Genomic DNA, 19094 nt, shown 5'->3' on the forward strand with positions numbered 1-19094 from the left:
TAGTTTGATATTGGCTACTATTTAGCTGTATATTACCCTTACTACATTTAACTACGGGCCTTGAATCCAGATCTTTTCAAGACTTTTAATATGATGGACTTTTGAACTTTGTCAAATGTTTTTTCAACATCTAATGAAATGATCATATTTTTTTCTTTGACTTTGTTTCTGTGATTTATTATGCTGATGGATTTCCATATATTCAACCATCCCTACATCAGTGGATAAAGATTACTTGATCATGATAGATGATCATTTTGATGTGTTTTTGCATTTCAGTTGCCAGATTTTTTTTTAGCTTTTTTCATTGATATTCATAAGGAATATTGTTCTGACATTCTCTTTCATTGTTGGGTCTTTGTGTGATTTTGGTGTTAGCATAAATTTGGTTTCATAAAACAAATTGGGTAGTGTTCCTTCTGTTTCTATTTTGTGGAATAGTTGGAAGGGTATTGGTATTAGGTCCTCTTTGAAGGTCTGATAGAATTCTGCACTAAACCCATCTGGTTCTGGGCCTTTTTGGTTGGGAGACTTTTATTGACTGCTTCTATTTCTTCACAGGTTTTGAAACTGTTTAGATGATTTATTTGACACTTATTTAAATTTGGTACCTGTTTCTGTCTAGAGAATAATCCATTTCCTCCATATTTTAAAAAGTCTTTAGTTTCTTTCTGTATTTCTTTCGTGACCAAGTTATCATTGAGTAGAGGATTGTTAACTTCCTATATATGTGTGCTTTCTGTTGTTATTGCTGTTATTGATGACTATCCTTAATCCATGAAGATCTGATAGGATGCATGGGATTATTTCAATCTTTGGTACCATCTGTTGAGGCCTGTTTTTGTGATATGGTTAATTTTGGAGAAGGTACCATGAAGTGCTGAGAAGAAGGATGGAACGTTCTATAGATATATGCTAAATCTGTTTGGTTAATAACTTTGTTAGTTTCTCTGTGTCTCTGTTCAGTTTCTGTTTCCAGGATGTGTCCACAGATCAGAGTAGGGTATGGAAGACTCACACTATTATTGTGTGAGGTACTATGTGTGTTTTGAGCTTTAGTAAAGCTTTTATTTTTATTTACTTATTTTTTTAATGAATGTGTGTGCCCTTGCATTTGGAACATAAATGTTCAAAATTGAGAGTTCATCTTCGTAGATCTTTCCTTTGAGGTCTATAAATGTCCTTCCTTGTTTTTTGATAACTTTTGGTTGAAAGTCGAATTTATGTGATATTAAAATAATTACCCTAGCTTTTGGGATCATTGACTTGGAAATTTTTTTCCAGCTCTTCAGTCTGAGATAGTATCTGTAATTGTCACTGAGGTGCATTGTGGGATGATGTCACAAGTGAGGCAGGTACAAGATAGAATGAAGCCTATCATTGGATGAGAAGGAAGAATGGGCTGGAGAAAAGTTTGAAGGAAGTAGAGGAGGTGGGAATGGAAAAGAGGAGACAAAGAGAAGCTGTAGCAGAGACAACATGGGAGTTGACGTTAAGATTCCATGCTGTACCCTTACAGGTTGCTATGAATATTCTTAAGGAATGATATGTACAGGGCATTTTGTGTTTAGGTGGGCAATTATATCTTATCAATTGGATCAAAGGTTATTTTGTTGTGTGTTCTTTTATGTGCAGGTTCTAATGTAAGGGAACATGGGGCGGCTAGTCTGGGCCACCAAAGAATTGGAATGTGTATTTCTGGCATGGAAACCTACCTTCGGAACTAGAAAGGTAGAGGGCTCAGAAAGAGGCCTTGAGCAGAGTGATATAGGATCGAGCAAAATGGAAGAGAGGCTTTGCTGACTGAGACTTAAAATATCTACCAGATATCTTAGGGCACTGAGGTGCCAGACCTAGTGGGGGATTAAAGTCAGCATTTTATTTTCAATAGTTTTACAACAGTGCATTTCCTGTACGAACCAAAACACTAGGTTCTGTTTATTTACCCAGTCTGTTAGTCTATGTCATATGATTGGGGAATAGAGTCCTTTGATGTAAAGAGATATTTAGCAACAGTGATTATTGATTTTTGTTATTTTTTGATTTGTTACAAGTGGAATACTGTTTGTAGTGCCTACCTTCTTTTTTGTTTTTGTTTTTTTTTTTTTTGTTTTTTGTTTTTGCAAGATTAATTTCTTGTTCTTTTTAGGATGTGGTTTCCCTCCTTGTGTTGGACTTTTCCATCTATTATCCTTTGTAGGGCTGGATTTATGGAAATATATTGTGAAAATTTGGTCTTGTCATGGAATGTCATGGTTTCTCCATCTCTGGTAAATTGAGAGTTTTGCTGGGTATAATAGCCTGGGCTGGCGATTGTTTTCTTGTAGGGTCTGTATTATATCTTTCTAGGACTTTCTGGCTTTCATAATCTCTGGTGAGAATCTGATGTAATTCTGATAGGTCTCCCTTTATGTGTTATTTGACTTTTTCCCTTACTGCTTTTAATATTCTTTCTTTGTTTTGTGATTTTGGAGTTTTGACTATTATGAGACAGATGTGACTTCTTTTCTTTTTATATTTGGAGTTCTGTAGGTTTCTTGTATGTTTATGGGCATCTCTTTCTTTAGGTTAAGAAAGTTTTCTTCTATAATTTTATTGAAGATATTTACTTGCCCTTTATGTTGGGAATCTTCGCTCTCCTCTAACCCTATTGTCCTTAGGCTTGATTTTCTCATTATTTCCTGGACATTTTGTTTTAGGAGCTTTATGCTTTTTTTCATTTTCTTTGACTATTTTCTCAATGTTTAGTACCTCTGAGATATTCTCTTCTATCTCCTGTATTCAGTTGCTGGAATCTATCTCTTTCCTAGCTTTTCTATCTCCATGGTTGTCTCAGGTTGTGATTTCTTTATTGTTTCTATTTGTGTTTTTAGATCCTGGATGGTTTTGTTCAATTCTTCACCTGTTTGGCTGTGTTTTCCTATAGTTCTTTAAGATCGTTTTGAGTTTTCTCTTTACGTGCTACTACCTCTTTACCTGTTTTCTCCTATATATTTTTCAGGTAGTCATTTATGTCCTTCTTAACTTCCCCAATCATCATCATGAATAGAAATTTTAAATCAGAATCTTGCTTTTATGGTGTGTTGGGGTATTTAGGGCTTGCTGTGCTGGGAGAACTGAGTTCTGTTGATGCCAAGTGGCTTTGGTTTCTCTTGCTTAAGTACTTACACTTGCCTCTATGCATCTGGTTATCTCTAGTGTTAGCTGGTGTTGCTGTATCTGATCATGGCTTGTTTTGCCTGTAAGCTTCTGTGTCAGCACTCGTAGGAAAGCATCTCTCTCTTGGCAGTATTTGGAAATGTAGACCTGTGGCACAGGGTCAGCTCCAGGGCTCTGTTAGAAACTGGAAGGATCTGGTCCCTAACTTTTCTTGTTTCCTATGTCCTGTGGGCTCTGGGATGATCCCCCTCGGGCCAGGTATTTGAGCAGTAGTATTGAAAGAGCGTACCCCAAAACAGGGAGCCGCATCTCTCGCTCCGATCGCCGGGTGGGGTGCCCCCAGGAATCACGAGTAGCCATCTTGATGTAACAGCAAGAGGTAGCTTTTATTAACGAGATCCCGGGTCGACTCGTATCTCACACAGGAGACAGAGGAATCGACCCCGAGCTTCCAAACTCGGGGGTTTATATAGGGGAGGTTAGGGGCATTCGCGCGGTTACACATGATTGGTCAATTCAAATGGTGCACAGTTACTTTCGGCGCAAAATTACATCAGCAAGGTGTACGTGCTCTCTAGCAGCTCGGCAGGCAGGTAGGGTGGCTCATCTCACTCAGGGGGGTGAAGGAAGGGGAGGGGGTGGCTACAGACGGTCAATGTCCTTGGGGCTGATAGCTGGTTTGGCAAGTCCTATCTCTGGCTCTCCCTCAGGCACGTCCGGCCCTGCCCATCTGGACTCTGACAATGAGCTACCTTTATGAAACTCTAGTTCTGCACATTCGGGCTCTGACAATGAGTAACCTTTTTAAAACTCTAGTTCTACAGTATTAGTTTCACACATGCCCTCAGGTGTGTCAGCACTCCCAGGAGATGAGCTCTTTCCAATCTAGAGTTGAGTATGGAGAGCTGGACACAAGGTTAGCTCTAGGGCTCAGATCTAGCTATTTTTTCTTATTATGCTTCTTCCTGAAAGATCCCACGCAGAGAGACCCTTACTCAAGTCTTGGGAAATCGCAGACCCCAGACACAGAGAGACCATTTTGGATGTAATACGCAAAGGCGAGGTTTATTACAGAGACCTATTACAGAGATCTCTGGGCCGACACATATCCCACGCAGGAGACAGAGGTGTCGGCCCGAGAGGCTGGGAGAAAGAGTATTTAAAGGCAGAGGCTGTGAGCACCAGGGGATGGGGGGGGATGTCAAAGGGGGAATGTACCACAAGTTACAGGATTGTTTTATGGCTCCAGGAGATAAGGGGACGCCAAAAGGTTTTATGGCCCCCTGGTTCCTGGAACAGAGCTACTAAATCAGGAGAACAGTTGGGTCTTTAGGTCCTCATTATTTTTAAAAGTTTGTCAAAATTGATGAAGCATCTGTATTTGAAACACCTCTAGTTAGGCTTGGGCTGTCCGGTTTCCTGGAATGCTCTCTGCAGGACACAATGGCTGAAAAGCACAAGTAGGGGCTTATCAGGGTCTGGAGGACATCTGGTTAAAGTATGACTCTGAGTAAGCTGGGGGGATGTCTTTGGATGGTTTATGGGTCAGTCCTCGATAGCCTGAGCTGGTTTTTGTATTCCTTTTCTTTATCTTTATGGCCTGCTATTCCTGGCGGCAGGGCTTAGCCCTGAGTTTGTGGCTTTTGGGGCTTACTCTTTTAATTTTATATTTTTAAACCTTAAATTCGTATAATTCTCCTTTCATTCCTACTCCCAAGAGAAGCCCAGACCATGTCTGTTGTGCTTCTTTTTCTCTCTGCCCTGAGTTCTTCAATGTGCCTCTGGATATTTTCTCTTAACTACAATAAAACCTCCCTACCAACTCATGAACCAGCCATTTTGGTGTTTTCTTTACTGTGTACTCATTTACATTGACCACTATCTTATAAGTGTCTAGACTCTCACAGAGTAATGATACAAGATGTAAAGAATCAATAGAATTGTGAGATATGTGCAGAGCTGTTTGTGGCCATTTGCTTAGCTTCTAGATACTTGGTGGGGGGAGTCTGATCTTATCAGGACAAATGAAAGAAGCCCAGTGCAGGAATCTGGCTTTGGGCTTGGGTTCAGAAAATGGGCCATGTAAAAGAACATTTACATTTGAGATAATACAAAGCTCAGAGCAGGCATAACAGAAGCACTTGTGGCAGCCCTTTTGTCTTGGCCATCCTGATTAGCCCCCAGAAAGGTGTTTACAGGATCTTGATTATCACCTTGCTTGTGCCTCTATTCAGAATAGATCTTATCTTTCTTCATGTAGTTAAAGTGGTATAAAAGCAGATTGGAAAATAAAACATTTCTTTCAGCTTCAGAACTGGCTGGAGTCACACTACTGTGTTGTCTATGTGTCTTTTGTTTCCTTTCAATCCTCACTTCTGCTCTGTGGAACTTGTTGACTGACTGAAAAGTGGCTTGGTCAGATGTAGACAGGGAAACCTTTATCCAGAGGGAACTAAGTGGAGGTTTGGGAAATAGATAAAACAGATAATGACTTTTTTCTGCTTCTTTTGGTCTAGTTGCTCCTGTCATTGAAGTTTTTTCTTTAAAAACAGACAAGCATAACTGGACATTTAAAGCACCAGGAAGTCTGTGCTTAGTCTTATTAACCTGCATATTCACTGACTATACATGAGTATTCACATCTCTTTCTTTAAAAAGACCCATACCTCTTGGGAAGATGACATAAATAGGTCTGTGGCCTTTCCCTTGTTGAAATTTACTGTAAGGGACTCAATTAGACACACAAAGATGACTTTTCAGGGTAATGAATGTAGGATGGTATCACTACTCATGTTAAGGCAGGTACAATTTAGAACGAGACCTGTCATTGCACAAGAAGGAAGAATGGGAGGGAGAAAAGTTTTAGAGTGAGGAAGAAACTGGAATAAGAGAGATAGAGAGAGAGAGAGAGAGAGAGGCAGCCAAAAGAACATAGAGGCAGATGTTAAGATTTCACTCTGCACATTTACAGGTTGTAATGAATATTCTTCAGGGATAGATGTGTACAGGGCTTTGCATGTATAAATGAGCAAATTATATATTATCAATTTGCTCAGAGGTTATTGTGTTGTGTGTTCTTTCATGTGGCGATTACTGTTCCAGAGAATATGTAGTGGCTGTAGACATGTATATGTCTGGCATGATGGCAACCTTCCTGGGGAACTAGATAGGCAGAGAGATTGTTGCCAGTCTCAGAGAGAAGCCATCAGCAGTATGATATGGAGCAAAGCAGGTGAGACGATTTGATAACTGAGATGAAGATATACACCAGATATCTTGGGGCTCTAAGGTGCTGGGTCTAATGTGGAGTAAAAGACAGCTATTACTTTTTATAATTTTATAGCAACAGGTGAACCAATGTGGTGCGCAAGAATCCACTAGTAAGCCTAAGAGTTGAAAGTTTTATTTTCTAAGTAACAGGGGGCCAGCTATATGTTGAATCAAATGATGGTCCAAGCTCAGGAACTTTATACAAAGAAGCAGCCAGTCTTGCATGGTGTAGGTTCCCTGCTGTGATATGTAGTGGCAGCTCAGATATTGATAAAAGCTGATTTTTAAAGAAAGTTGTTTAGAAAGTTTTTCAGGGTACTCACATTCCTTCTAATGTGAGCTTCATCGAAATTTTGGGTTAGAATCCTAGTTAGACAAGCTACTTCTTAATGACAGGTATTAGTAGAAGGTAATTACGTTTGTCTTTAAGAAAAAGAGAGTATAGAGATTACTCGAATTACTGACTCCAAGTAGAGAATTGTGATAGTTACAAGTTATTGAGGTTAAATAAAAATCTGAGGCTTGACAGATGGATATATTTTGGGCTAAAGTCCTGGTTTGATAAGTTGCTTATTGTTATTAGTATTAGTAGAAGGTGTTTAATTTGTTTTATACATTAACCCCCTAAAGGCCATGTGGCTTAATCACACTGACTAGAGAGGTTTTGTGGATTTTTTGATATTTACCACAACAGGAAGCTCAGGTTTTCTTACTGTGGACTCCATGGGAGTTTTGGGTTAATTTCATGATATGACTAATTGGAAAGCCTAACAGGTTCATTCACTTTTGTTTTTTTAAAACAATTGTTTAAATCTTCATAATGGATGTGACTTTGAGTTTTATTGTTATATTATTAGAGAGAGAGAGAGAGAGAGACAGAGAGAGAGAGACACACACACACACACACACACACAGAGAGAGAGAGAGAGAGAGAGAGAGAGAGAGAGAGAGAGAGAGAGAGAGAGAGAGAGAGCAAGATACAAGCTTTTCTGGTTACAGACTAAGGAACACAGTATTTCCGGGGAAAGGTTTTTATGTTTGTGTTTTTCAAAAGCGTTATTAGGCTCTGGACACTTTTCAAAGTGTTGGATTTTATTCGAGGGAGTATGCCTGAAAAACTACATTCAAGAGAATCAAACAAAAAGATATCTCTATTCTAAACTTTTGTCTTGAGAATTATATTTTGAGGAATGTACTTGCTTGGATTCCTGATCTCAAGGACTTTCAACTAGGTCCACTCAATACAGGCACATCAGACTACAACATTTACTCGATTTTTCCTACCACCTACCCCACAAAGATATCTCAACTCCCACATACAGCTTAAAGAACTTATGGAAGAGTTGTCACCCCAATTCCCTGGACTTTTGGGAGCAGAAAGTGGTTATTCTAAGGTTATTTTTATGAGGAATTTAGAAATGTTTGTAATTTATCAGGGAGGGATTAGCTAGATTGCGTTGAGTTGAACAGCCAAAATCTCATTTGATAACAAAGCTAAAATCATATCTTTAATTTGGTATAGAACTTATTTGTTACAAAAATTTTAAAAGTAGGTTTAGAGCCAGTCTTCTATTGATGTCATTACAAATTTTGGAGTTGGTTACACATGTGAGTTAAGGGCCAAATAGCAAATTCATGGCTCTAAGATCGTTAGAATATTTTCAAGATAATATATTAACATTAAACAACAGTCCAGATTACCTTATATAGATAGATGGTTTTAAAAATGTCAGAAAACGATAAAATATGAGATTTAAAGTTATTTATCTTTTGTTGAGACATATCTGCTCCTGAAAGTTCCTCTTTAACAGATTTAATGAAGAAATTGAGCATCTCTACCTCCAGGTGAGGCAATACTTTGTGGCTAGGCAGTCACTGGGCAGAAATTGCCTATTTCATTTACAGACTAATACTGTCCAAAAAGGGAAACCTTATGCAGAATAGTAGACAAAATTATCAGCCCTTCAAGAGTCTACATTTCAAGAGTCTGTCAGTTGATTTTGGGCCAGAAGGCTGAAGACTTGCACTCACATATTGCTAATAGAGGACTGTGCTAGTGTAGGTTTGTCTCTAAAACTTCTCAGTTCTGGAAGCTGTGTTAGGCTTCCTATGTGCATAGATATTTGGTCATTCTCAGATTTCTGATGAGGTTTAAGATTGATTATAGTCTCATAGACTATCAGGTTCTTTAACTTTGAAAATACATATTTTATTGGATAGTTATTAGATAGTATACAAGCTAGCCAGAATATAACATAGATTTTAAGCATTTCTTAAGTTGGAATGGATAATTACATATTCTATTTAACTGATAAAATGTTGAACTGGGTGTTAGGTATATTTTATACTTTAATTACAAAATGATAATAGTTGTGCTCTGCTTATATTTGAGAGAAGAGGTTTCTTTTTATTAGACAAAAAGGATAATATGAAGGATGATGTCATTATGTAGGTGGAGACAGGTACCAAATAGAATGAGGCCTGTCATTGGACGAGAAGGAAGGGTGGGCAGGCAAGAAGTTTTAGAGAGGGAAGAGACTGGAACGAGAGAGAGCAAGAGAGAGAGAGAGAGAGAGAGAGAGAGAGAGAGAGAGAGAGAGAGAGAGAGAGCACTAAGAGAACATGGAAGCAGATATTAAGATTCTCACTGCACATTTATGGGTTGTTATGAATATTCTTAAGGGATGGATGTGTATAGGGCTTTGTATGTCTAGATGACAAAATTGTATATTATCAATTAGATCAGAAGTTATTGTGTTGTGTGTTCTTTCATGTGGCAATTTAACTCAAGAGAGTATGTGGTGGCTGGAGACGTGTATATCTGTCATGATGGCAATCTTCCGGGAATTAGATGGGTATAGAGATTTTTGTCAGGCTCAGAGAGAAGCCACCAGCAGTGTGATATGGGATGGAGCAGAGCAGGTGAGATGCTTTGATAACTGAGATGAAGATATGCACCAGATATCTTTGGACACTATGATGCCAGCTCTAGTGTGGGTAAAAGACAGCTATTAGTTTTTATAATTTAACAGCAGCATATGATGACAGGGAGAAACTAAGAAATCTTTCAGCACCATTTCTCCAATCTGTTAGTAAATTCTATCCCAGATCCATCCTTAGAATAGGATAGGCACTCCCACCAACACTGGCGGAAGCATGGGAAGAGTGGGGGTTTGTTGTGGTGGCATGCTGGAGACAGGGCTGGAACTGTGGCAAATTGTAATTTCTCTCAGTGTAGGGGAGGATATACCTGGCCCTGTGGATCATGGAGATGTTCTTTCCCAGGGAGACTACAGAATCTCCCAAGGATGATTAATAGCAATTTGACCTGTAGACGCAGTAACCAGAGACACAAATATATACAGGCATAGTATAGAAAAGTTTTAAGAGCCTACCACACTAGAGGTGCATAGGACACAAGTACTAAATGTATATCATTTCTAACTTTCCTCTGTAACATCTATGCTTTTCTATGCTCTCAACTCTCATATTCATGGCTTATAATCTTCTTCTTCTTCTTCTTCTTCTTCTTCTTCTTCTTCTTCTTCTTCTTCTTCTTCTTCTTCTTCTTCTTCTTCTTCTTCTTCCTCTTCTTCTTCTTCCTCTTCCTCCTCCTCCTCTTCCTACTCTTTGTCATCTTCTGCTACTGCTCTTAAACTATTTTTGCTGCACACATGAACAAATGCAGGCACACACAAATATACATATATGTGTATCCTCCTGACACCACGCTTATGTGTACATATACTTAGGAATGTCGAGTTGAAATTCTATAACCTAGAGAAAAACCTGTTCCAGAAATATAATGGATTCTTACTCTCCCAGTCAGCATTGACTGCCTCTAGCTTTTTATGAAGAGGGTGCCTTTGAATCAGTTTTATGTTGGGTTTTCTTTTTTACATTCTTTCACATTTTCTCATTTTAATTGTACTTTATGTATAATGAGCCTTGCCTCTGTCTGTAACCCATGTTTTGACACTAAATAAGCCAAACACCTTTAGATCAGATGAATGAAAACAAAATCAGGGAAAGGGTATAAATCCTCCTAAGTTTAGTTGACGAGAAAATTTAGAATAAATAAAAGGGAGAGTAAAGCCAGGAGCAGGTACATCTTTGGGAATCCATAGTCACCATGACCAGAATGATAGAGCCAGACAAAGAGGTTAGAAAGTTTACTTAATGGTAGATGAAAAGAGGGGTTGGATCCATAATGCTGGATTATATAGATGCCAAAGGAACAGTGGGAAGACAAGCACAGTCCAATATATGGGATTGTGTATTCGGGGTAGAGACTGAGGTGTATCATCTAAGAAAGCTCTGTAGCAGGTAGAGACTAGAATATGTTGGGCAGCCAGTGTTTTCTTTGATATCTTAATGGACCCCAAACTTAACCATTTGTCCCTAGTTTAAGACCTAACAAATATACTTTCATGTGTAATGAGCTCTAACTCTAAAATTGAAAAATACAGAAGTGTACTTCTGGTGAAGGTCATATTATAGAGATCACTAACTCTTCTTGAAACAATATGAAAGGTCAAGATGGGGATAAAAAGGCATGTATTAACCAAATTTCTATGGATTGTGGCTGTTTATACTCAGATATCTGGAATTACCTCACTTCCAAAGTGAGATCATCAAAAAATTCAAAAGTTCTGGACATGATGATGTGTATCGGAATCTGATCACTCAGGAGGAGAAAGTACATAGTCCATAAGGTCAAATCTAGACTGGCCTTTATAGTGCATTGCAGTTCAGCTTGGACTATGGAGTGAGTGTGATACTTTCTCAAATGTTTAGGAGTCCAATCCAAGGTATAGAGTGAAAAATAAAACATTAGGGTGAGAATAAAATCTGTATTTGGAAGTCAGAAAACTGATAGTCCTAAATATTTGTGTTTTTTTTATCTTAAATGAATGAAGGAATTTCCTTCAAATTTAGTAGTGCAACTTGTTCAAAAAAATTAACAAAACTAAAATAAATTCTTTGAGAAATAAAATAGAAATCACCATTTATTAAGGAAATTAATTATAACATGTACAGGGGATCATAAACACCAGTATAAATACTGTATGCTTCATGGTTTTACTTGTTGTCTTAGGTCACTATTCTTATGATGAAGCACCACAACAAAAACAATCTGGGGAAGAAACTGTTTTCTTGTGGCATATACTTCCACATCCATAATTCATCACTAAAGGAAGTTAGCACAAAACTCTAGCAAGCGAGAACAGGAACCTGGATCAGCACCTGATGCAGAGGCCACTGAGGATTGCTGCTTACTAGCTTGCTCACACGTCTTGCTGTCTTATAGAACTCAGGACCACAAGCTTAGGGATGGCCTCAGGGATATTTTCAGAGATCTTCCCCTATCATTTACTGATTCAGAAAATGGCCTAGAGGCTTGACTGTATACCTCATTTGTGAAGGTATTTAATCAGTGTTTCCTACTCTCAGATGACTCCATTGTGTATCAAATTGACATAATTTTAGCCGGTACACTTTTTTTCAAGGAATTTGAAAATCTGTGCTATTAAAGTCTAGAGAGGAAGAAACGCATGAGAGTTGGAATTTTATTGGGAGGAAAGCCTGAGAGCTTTTTGTTTGGACATAGAGAACTGTGCAGGAAATTCCTTACACTGCTGACAGTAAAAGTTTGCAGCCCTGTCGGCCTCTACGGCATTAATGGTGAATGTGAAGACTGTCTCAGACCAACTATCACTGAACCTGAGAAAAACACGAATTTCTACACTGAATGCTTCATAAATCAGGACTATGGGAATCTGTTCTTGGTTCTTTGTATACTACTGCATAATATTACTGTAAAGTGTGTCAGTGTCATCACTCTTAGAGGAATTGCTGGGTATTGTTTCAATTTGTGCCAGTGACACAACCAAGAAAGCTGAAGACTAGGTCAGCACCATGTCCCCAGTAGAGTTTAGAATGATGAATATGCAAACACTACAGTTACAGACATATTGAAACCATCTCAGTGTAATACATATGACACCTGTGACAATAGTCACAAGCATCACTGTGAACTATTAGGAAATAAAAGGGAAAATGTGATGGTTAAAAACAAATTTAAAAAGCCTTAGCTTTTTTTTTTCCCTGGAGCTGGGGACCAAACCCAGGGCCTTGCGCTTGCTAGGCAAGCGCGCTACCACTGAGCTAAATCCCCAACCCCTTAAAAAGCCTTAATTCCAACCATCACGGTCACAAAGGAATGCAAAATATACATGGCTAGAGTAGAATCTTACAATGCTTTGCTGTGCTGTCTCACATGGTATTCACAGCAGCACCCAGAGCAGGAGAGCAGCTCATCCTGTCCCTGAGAAGTGGCTCCTTTTCAGGTCACAGGCTTTGTAGATGCTTTCAGGACCCTGTGCCTTTGCCTAATGATTCAACGTGCAGAACAGCTCAGTAAAGCTAATAATCAGAGGGACACATGCTCTCATCTCAGTGGTCAGTGGGGTTGGCAAAACCATTCACAGAGCAGCTCAAACACATCCTAGGGAATTGTACAACTGCCCTTCAATTTTCAACTCATTTCTTAAAAAAAAAATAACCACCTTTACATAATACATTTTGATAAAATCTCCCTTTTCCCGACTCTTACCAGATTCTTTCCTCTTCCCTACCCACCCAACTTCATATTCTCACTCTCTCTCTCTCTCTCTCCCTCTCCCCACACACACTCTCTCTCTCAAAAAGCAAATTTTAAAACTGAAAGACAAAAATAAGTGTGTTATATGGATACTCTACTGTGAAGAATTTGAGAATATTTGGAACACTTTCAAATCTCAACAATATCTCAATTTTCAAGCAACAGTGCATTTGAAGTTGTGATCCTTAGCAAGAATACAAACAACGGAATCTTATTTAAGAGATAAAGGATATAGCTTCCTCTTGGTTTCAAAAATTTACAATACTGAGTAACCTTCACCCCAAATCTATAAATGTCCTCAGGATCTAAGTTTATGAGAGACATGAATATGGGACACAGGTAATTGTTAATAAGCAGAGTCATCCCTTACTGCACTCCAAAATCAAATGCTGAACTAACAAGATATTCTGAAGACAGAGCATTTGTCCTACTGAGTCGTACTCAGGATGGGAGTATCTAGTATTTCAGTCTACACAGTCAAAAGCAGATAAAAAGTTTTCAGAGTGATTTGTGGCCCCAGAGACAAGGGCAACAGGTATCACATTTTCTCTCCTTTTGAATCCTAAATATATTGTATGTAAAGTTCATGTGTCTGTATGTATGTGTGTATCTCTGTATGTGTACATTTGTGTATGTGTATACATGTGCATATGAGTATGTTTGTAGTGTATATTTGTGTATGCATGTGTAAGTGTATATGTATGTGTACATATGTGTGTGTACGTGTGTATGTATGTGTACAGGTGTGTGTGTGTATGTGTGTGTGTGTGTTTAGGATAGAATGAGGAGACAGTGAGAATGAGAGAGATGTGGAGGGGGAAGTGAGAGTACATTAGGAAGAAAGTATATCTATTCACTGGTGTACATACTATGATCGTGTATCTCTGTGCATTCCATTGTTACTCCTGTACAGGCAGAGAGCTCAATGCTGCTTGCAGGACTCTTGTATTGTCGTTTCTATGGCTCATTACTGGGTTTTCTATTTGTCAATATTCATTCTTCACTACCTTCTTAAGGCAATCCAAAATATTATCTAATTTGTTATAAGAAAGATCAAACAACAATAGTCAGATATGTGTGGAGGGTGAAACTTCACAGCAGAGAGAGGGATGCTAGATGAAGAGACATGTGATAGATTCAGTCATTGAACCCAGAGCTGAATCAAACGATCAGATGAACCAAAGCCAAGCGGAGTTAGAGCTGGCCATATAAAGACCTAGTGCCAGGACTAGTCAAGTTAGAGTAGCTGAGAGACTGCCCAGCAAAAGGCCTTAGCTTCACAATATTAAATATTTCCTGTATCTATATTCATGTTGCTGGTAGGTGAAAGTTATTCTCAGTATAACCAGAGGAAAAAAAATGTAAATGGGCAAAGTTAGTGGATATTTTAAAATATAGGATGTACTTGAAAGACATTCTGTTATGAAACTTACGTAGAATGAGGACATATCAGTGAAGAATTTTAAAAAGCAGCAACAGTGCACAAAGGGCAAAGGCACTTGCCACCAATTGTAGTGTCAGACCTGAGAACCCAGAAGCCATTTGGCAAAAAGCAATCAACTCCTTGTTGTCTTCTGACCTACATAAAATGGCATGGCACGTATTCATCTATGAGTGTACACACACACACACATACACACACATACACACACATGCACACATGCACATATACAGTCACATGCATACACATACACATATATACACACACATATGCACACATTCACACACATTCACACACATCCACTGAAAAAGAGAGATTAATACATCTGCATAAAGATAACTAATTAAATAAAAGGAATGAAAATACAAGAGTCAGAAAAGGAAAAATGTCAGAAAAAATGAATAACAGTAAGGAAGTCAGAAATCCCTCCAGGAACTAGAAAATTCAAGAAATAATTTTTTTCTGGATACTTTTAACCAAAACACAGTTTAACAATATCACCACACCAGTCCATAGGTCTTACATTAGATACCAGATTTATCAAACTATAAAAAGGTAAATTCCTCTATTCAATCAGCAGAGTTTGTGGTAAATTGTTGCAGGAAGAATAGAAAAATAATACTGTGGTTTTATTCCATATTTTGGTGTATAGAATTTTTATACCAAAAAACATAGGAGGAATTGAACATATTATTTTTTTTTATCATGCTCTGAAAACAGTGTCTTCAGCTTTTAGGCATGGCAACTCTCAGGCAGATGAGGGAAGTGTGCATTCCAGGGCTGTGTGTGGTGTACACAGCTGTTGAAACTCTCAAGCAGGTTTGTGTAGGAGGCTGTAGCACTGTGGGAGGATAGCTGTAGTGCTGCTGACAGTAATAATCTGCCAGGTCTTCTGCCTGCACACTGCTGATGGTCAGAGTGAAGTCTGTCCCAGATCCACTGCCTATGAAGCGATCAGGGACCCCTGATTGCCTAGTGGATGCCAAGTAGATCAGCAATTTAGGAGACTGCCCTGGTTTCTGCTGGTACCAGGCCAAGTAGTTCTTTTGGTTTCCACTGTATAAAAGACTCTGACTGGACTTGCAGTTTATAGTGACCTTGTCTCCTGCTGACACAGCCAGGGAGGATGGAGTCTGGGTCATCACAATGTCCCCACAGGTACCTGAAATAATGAATAGGCAGTGAACATGCATACGTGCACAAACATAGATTATTATAACAGTTGAAATTTGTCATTTTAATGTCCTCAAAATGTCATAATGTCAGAACATTATTATACAAATAGTATCACACACTAGCAAATATTGCAAATTTCTTTTTACAAAGATGAAAGTTTGAAAATATTTTAATGCTTTAAAAAATTTTACCAGATATCCAGAGCAGCAGGGACATGAGGACCTGGGTCTGTGATTCCATCTTGCTCTCCCTGTCTGTCTGATGCAGTTTAGTCACAGTGCAAAGGCCTGGTTTTAACTTCTGAGCAGCTGGGCTGCGCTGGAGGAAATCATGCAAAGCAGACAGGAAATAAAATCAAATGCCTGGGTAGTATGTGAGAGAGGCTGGTGTCAATCAACAGGAAAAAATTCCATCAGAAAGAGCATAAGAAAAAAACTGAAAGTGATCGGCTTCCTCATCTCCAGCAGAAATATACCCAGGGTTCTAATAGGTTTGGGTTAAATTCCAAGACATATTTAAATCAGGTGACATTTGTAGAAAGTTTAGGAGAGGTATCTCAGGTTAACTATTCTAGAAAACATGATAAGATATTTGAGAAAATCAGAAGAATACAAGAAAGAAACAGTGTAAGAATAATGTCCTATAAAAGAGAAATGGATAGGAAGGGAAAGAGGAAAGTCAAAAAATTGAAGTTAAATTAGTGCAATGTCTCCCATCTCCATATCCACTCTTATAATGTGAAAATGAACAGTGCCTCAGACATCAGTGTCCCAACTTCTTAGATAAACATGGAACAGAGATGCAAGGAGAAGACCAAATTATCTCTGGGAATCCTGGGGGACATTAACTTAAGCCTAGGATCAGAGAAGCTTTAATCTCAAATTGAAGGTAAATCAGCAGAAACTAACAATCATGTTTCCCACAATTTCAGGGAATTTAAAGAGGATTCTTTGTTTGGGAAAATGGCAGAGAATAAAACAATCCAGGTTTCTTTACCTAATCATGCCTGGAAACCTGCACTACCAAGAGGTTTTATTCCACACAGGAATATTTTAGAGAAGTCTAGAAATTAACAGGTTTAAAATTGGCTTAATATGGTCTTGCTCACTCTTGACAAATTCTCCAGAAGAGGGCACAGTCACTCTAAATCAAGTAATGATTTTACAGAGACCAGAAGTCCACAATATCAGACATTGTTCACATCTAAAGGAAAAAATGTTTCAGTGTGAAGGAAAACCAAGAGCAGCAGACATGAAAGAACCACCTGAATTCAGGTTAGTGAATTATGAGAGTGTGTATAATATGAATTATAAATACAGGTAAAGGTAAAGTGTAAGAAACATAAAAGTAAACAAAATATCATGAGAACGAGTGACATTCATATCTATATCCCAGAGCTGGAGAGACAGAAGCAGGAGATCGAGGAGATTATAGCCAGTTTTGGGTTCATAAATTCTAGACCAGGCTAATGTATGACTGCAGACAAGATTTCCAGATGTATATCATTAATCAACTGACTACAACACATCTCATGGTATTTGATATCCAAAGTGAATTATTCGGGTGATAATAATGTACAAATATCAAGCCAGTATATTATTGTACTCAATAATATGCTTTTTTCTTGGATTTTAACATTAAACCTATCATTTTATACAGCAACATATTTACAGCAACATTATACAGCAACATTTTATACAGGTATAAAAATTAAATGATTTGTGATAAGCATGTTCAGATCTCCTTTATGAACTGCTAACATATCAACATAAATGAGAGATGGTTTGTGGATTAAGAGAGCTCCTAATATCTGGTATTGGCAGGCCTGGTTGTCCCTGGGGGCAACAGGCCTCCTGGGATACAGGCAGAGCTGGCAGTCACTGATGGCCTCAGGCTTCTGGATGTCCCTGGTTGCAGCAGGCTTCTACGGATGGAAGCAAAACTGGTAGTCACTGATGGCTGCAGCCTTGAGGGTTGCCAGTGGAGATGTGGATCAGAAGATGGAACACAGAGGACTGGGCAGACCACACAACTGCTGGGCTTGCTGCAGAAGAGGGCAGATCCTGGGTAGCAGCAGGACTCCAGGGAAGCAGGCAGAACTGTGCCTCAGGACATGAAGTGTAGACAGTATAGGGGGAGGAGCGCACTGCTGGGTTTTTCTGCAGGGCCAACCTGCAGGAACTGTGTTAGTGATCTCACCTGGTGGTCCCTGATGGCTGCAGGCCTCGATGATTGCAGGTTTCTGTGTGGACCTGAAGATGGTGCACAGCAGGTAAAGTGCAGACCTCACAGCCACTGGGCCTGCTAGATGCCCCAACAGGCAGGGGATGGGGAGGAAACTAGGGAGTGGAGGGGAGCCTAACATAACTGTCCTCTGAGAGGCTTCACTCAGCAGCTGGCCAAAACAGATGAAGAGACCAACAACCAAAATTAGACAACGTTCAAGCAATTTTATGAAAGAGTTGGGGAAGGATTGATGGATGCATACGGAATGACCACTACATAAGACAAATCGAGTCAACTAACCTGGGTCACTTGGGGGTCTCCCAGAGACTGAACAGCCAACCGAAGAACATTCATAGGCTGAACCTAGCCCCTTCCCGTCCACCTCTGCATATATGTAGCAGAAGTGAAGGTTGGTAGTCATGTGAGTCCCCCAACACCTGGAGTAAGAACTCTCCCTGACCCTGTTGCTTGATTCTGGACCCTGTTCCAGTAACTGGGCTGCATTGTCTGAACTTGGTGAGAGAGGATGTGCTAGTCCTGCAGTGACTTGATGCACACCAACCATACTGGCTTGGTGCCCAAGGTCTTGTGGGGTGACGTCCCCCTTTGCAGAGGAGAACAGGAGGAGTATGTGGGGAAAGAGGCTGTGTAAGGAGGACACTCTGAGGAGAGGAGGGCTGCCATTAAGATGTAAATTGAATCAACTACCTTATCAATTAATTAATTAACAAAATAGTTTTCAATCTCAAATTGAAAGATATACCAGATGAGTAACTATCCCCACCAGTGTCTAACAGATTGTCATGTGATCTCAATCCTCACTAAACTTTATTCTTTGCTTTGTGACAGCTGCAGTGAGTTCAGATTATGTGTTGATGTCATTTACTGCTGCTCATTCAGATTGGACACATAGAGAGACAGGGGTCTGACAAATATAAAGACTCCTGCAGTTAAATATGGGCTTCTCACAGTAGGTAAGGGGAGATCATAGGGCCTTGGAAGATAAAAGTTCCATGATGTTTTGTGATTACATATCGAGAAAGGCTGACAGCTCTTAGTTACAGTTTTCCCACAAATATGGTTTCCACAACATTTCCCAGTTCATTCAACTCCTTGGGCTGTGGTTTAAAATGCACCACAAACCACCTGACACAATAT

General features: G+C 39.2%; 1 gene segment (V, D, J or C); it reads right to left on the minus strand.

Annotated features, from left to right (window-relative positions):
- Positions 1-15259: 15259 nt before the first annotated feature.
- Positions 15260-15971, minus strand: LOC116900977. The segment is given in 2 exon segments: positions 15260-15696; positions 15902-15971. Coding segments are annotated over 2 exon segments (486 nt in total).
- Between the last annotated feature and the right edge of the window lie 3123 nt (positions 15972-19094).

This window comes from Rattus rattus, chromosome 5 (assembly GCF_011064425.1).
Source record: "Rattus rattus isolate New Zealand chromosome 5, Rrattus_CSIRO_v1, whole genome shotgun sequence".
In the NCBI taxonomy this organism is placed as follows: Eukaryota; Metazoa; Chordata; class Mammalia; order Rodentia; family Muridae; genus Rattus; species Rattus rattus.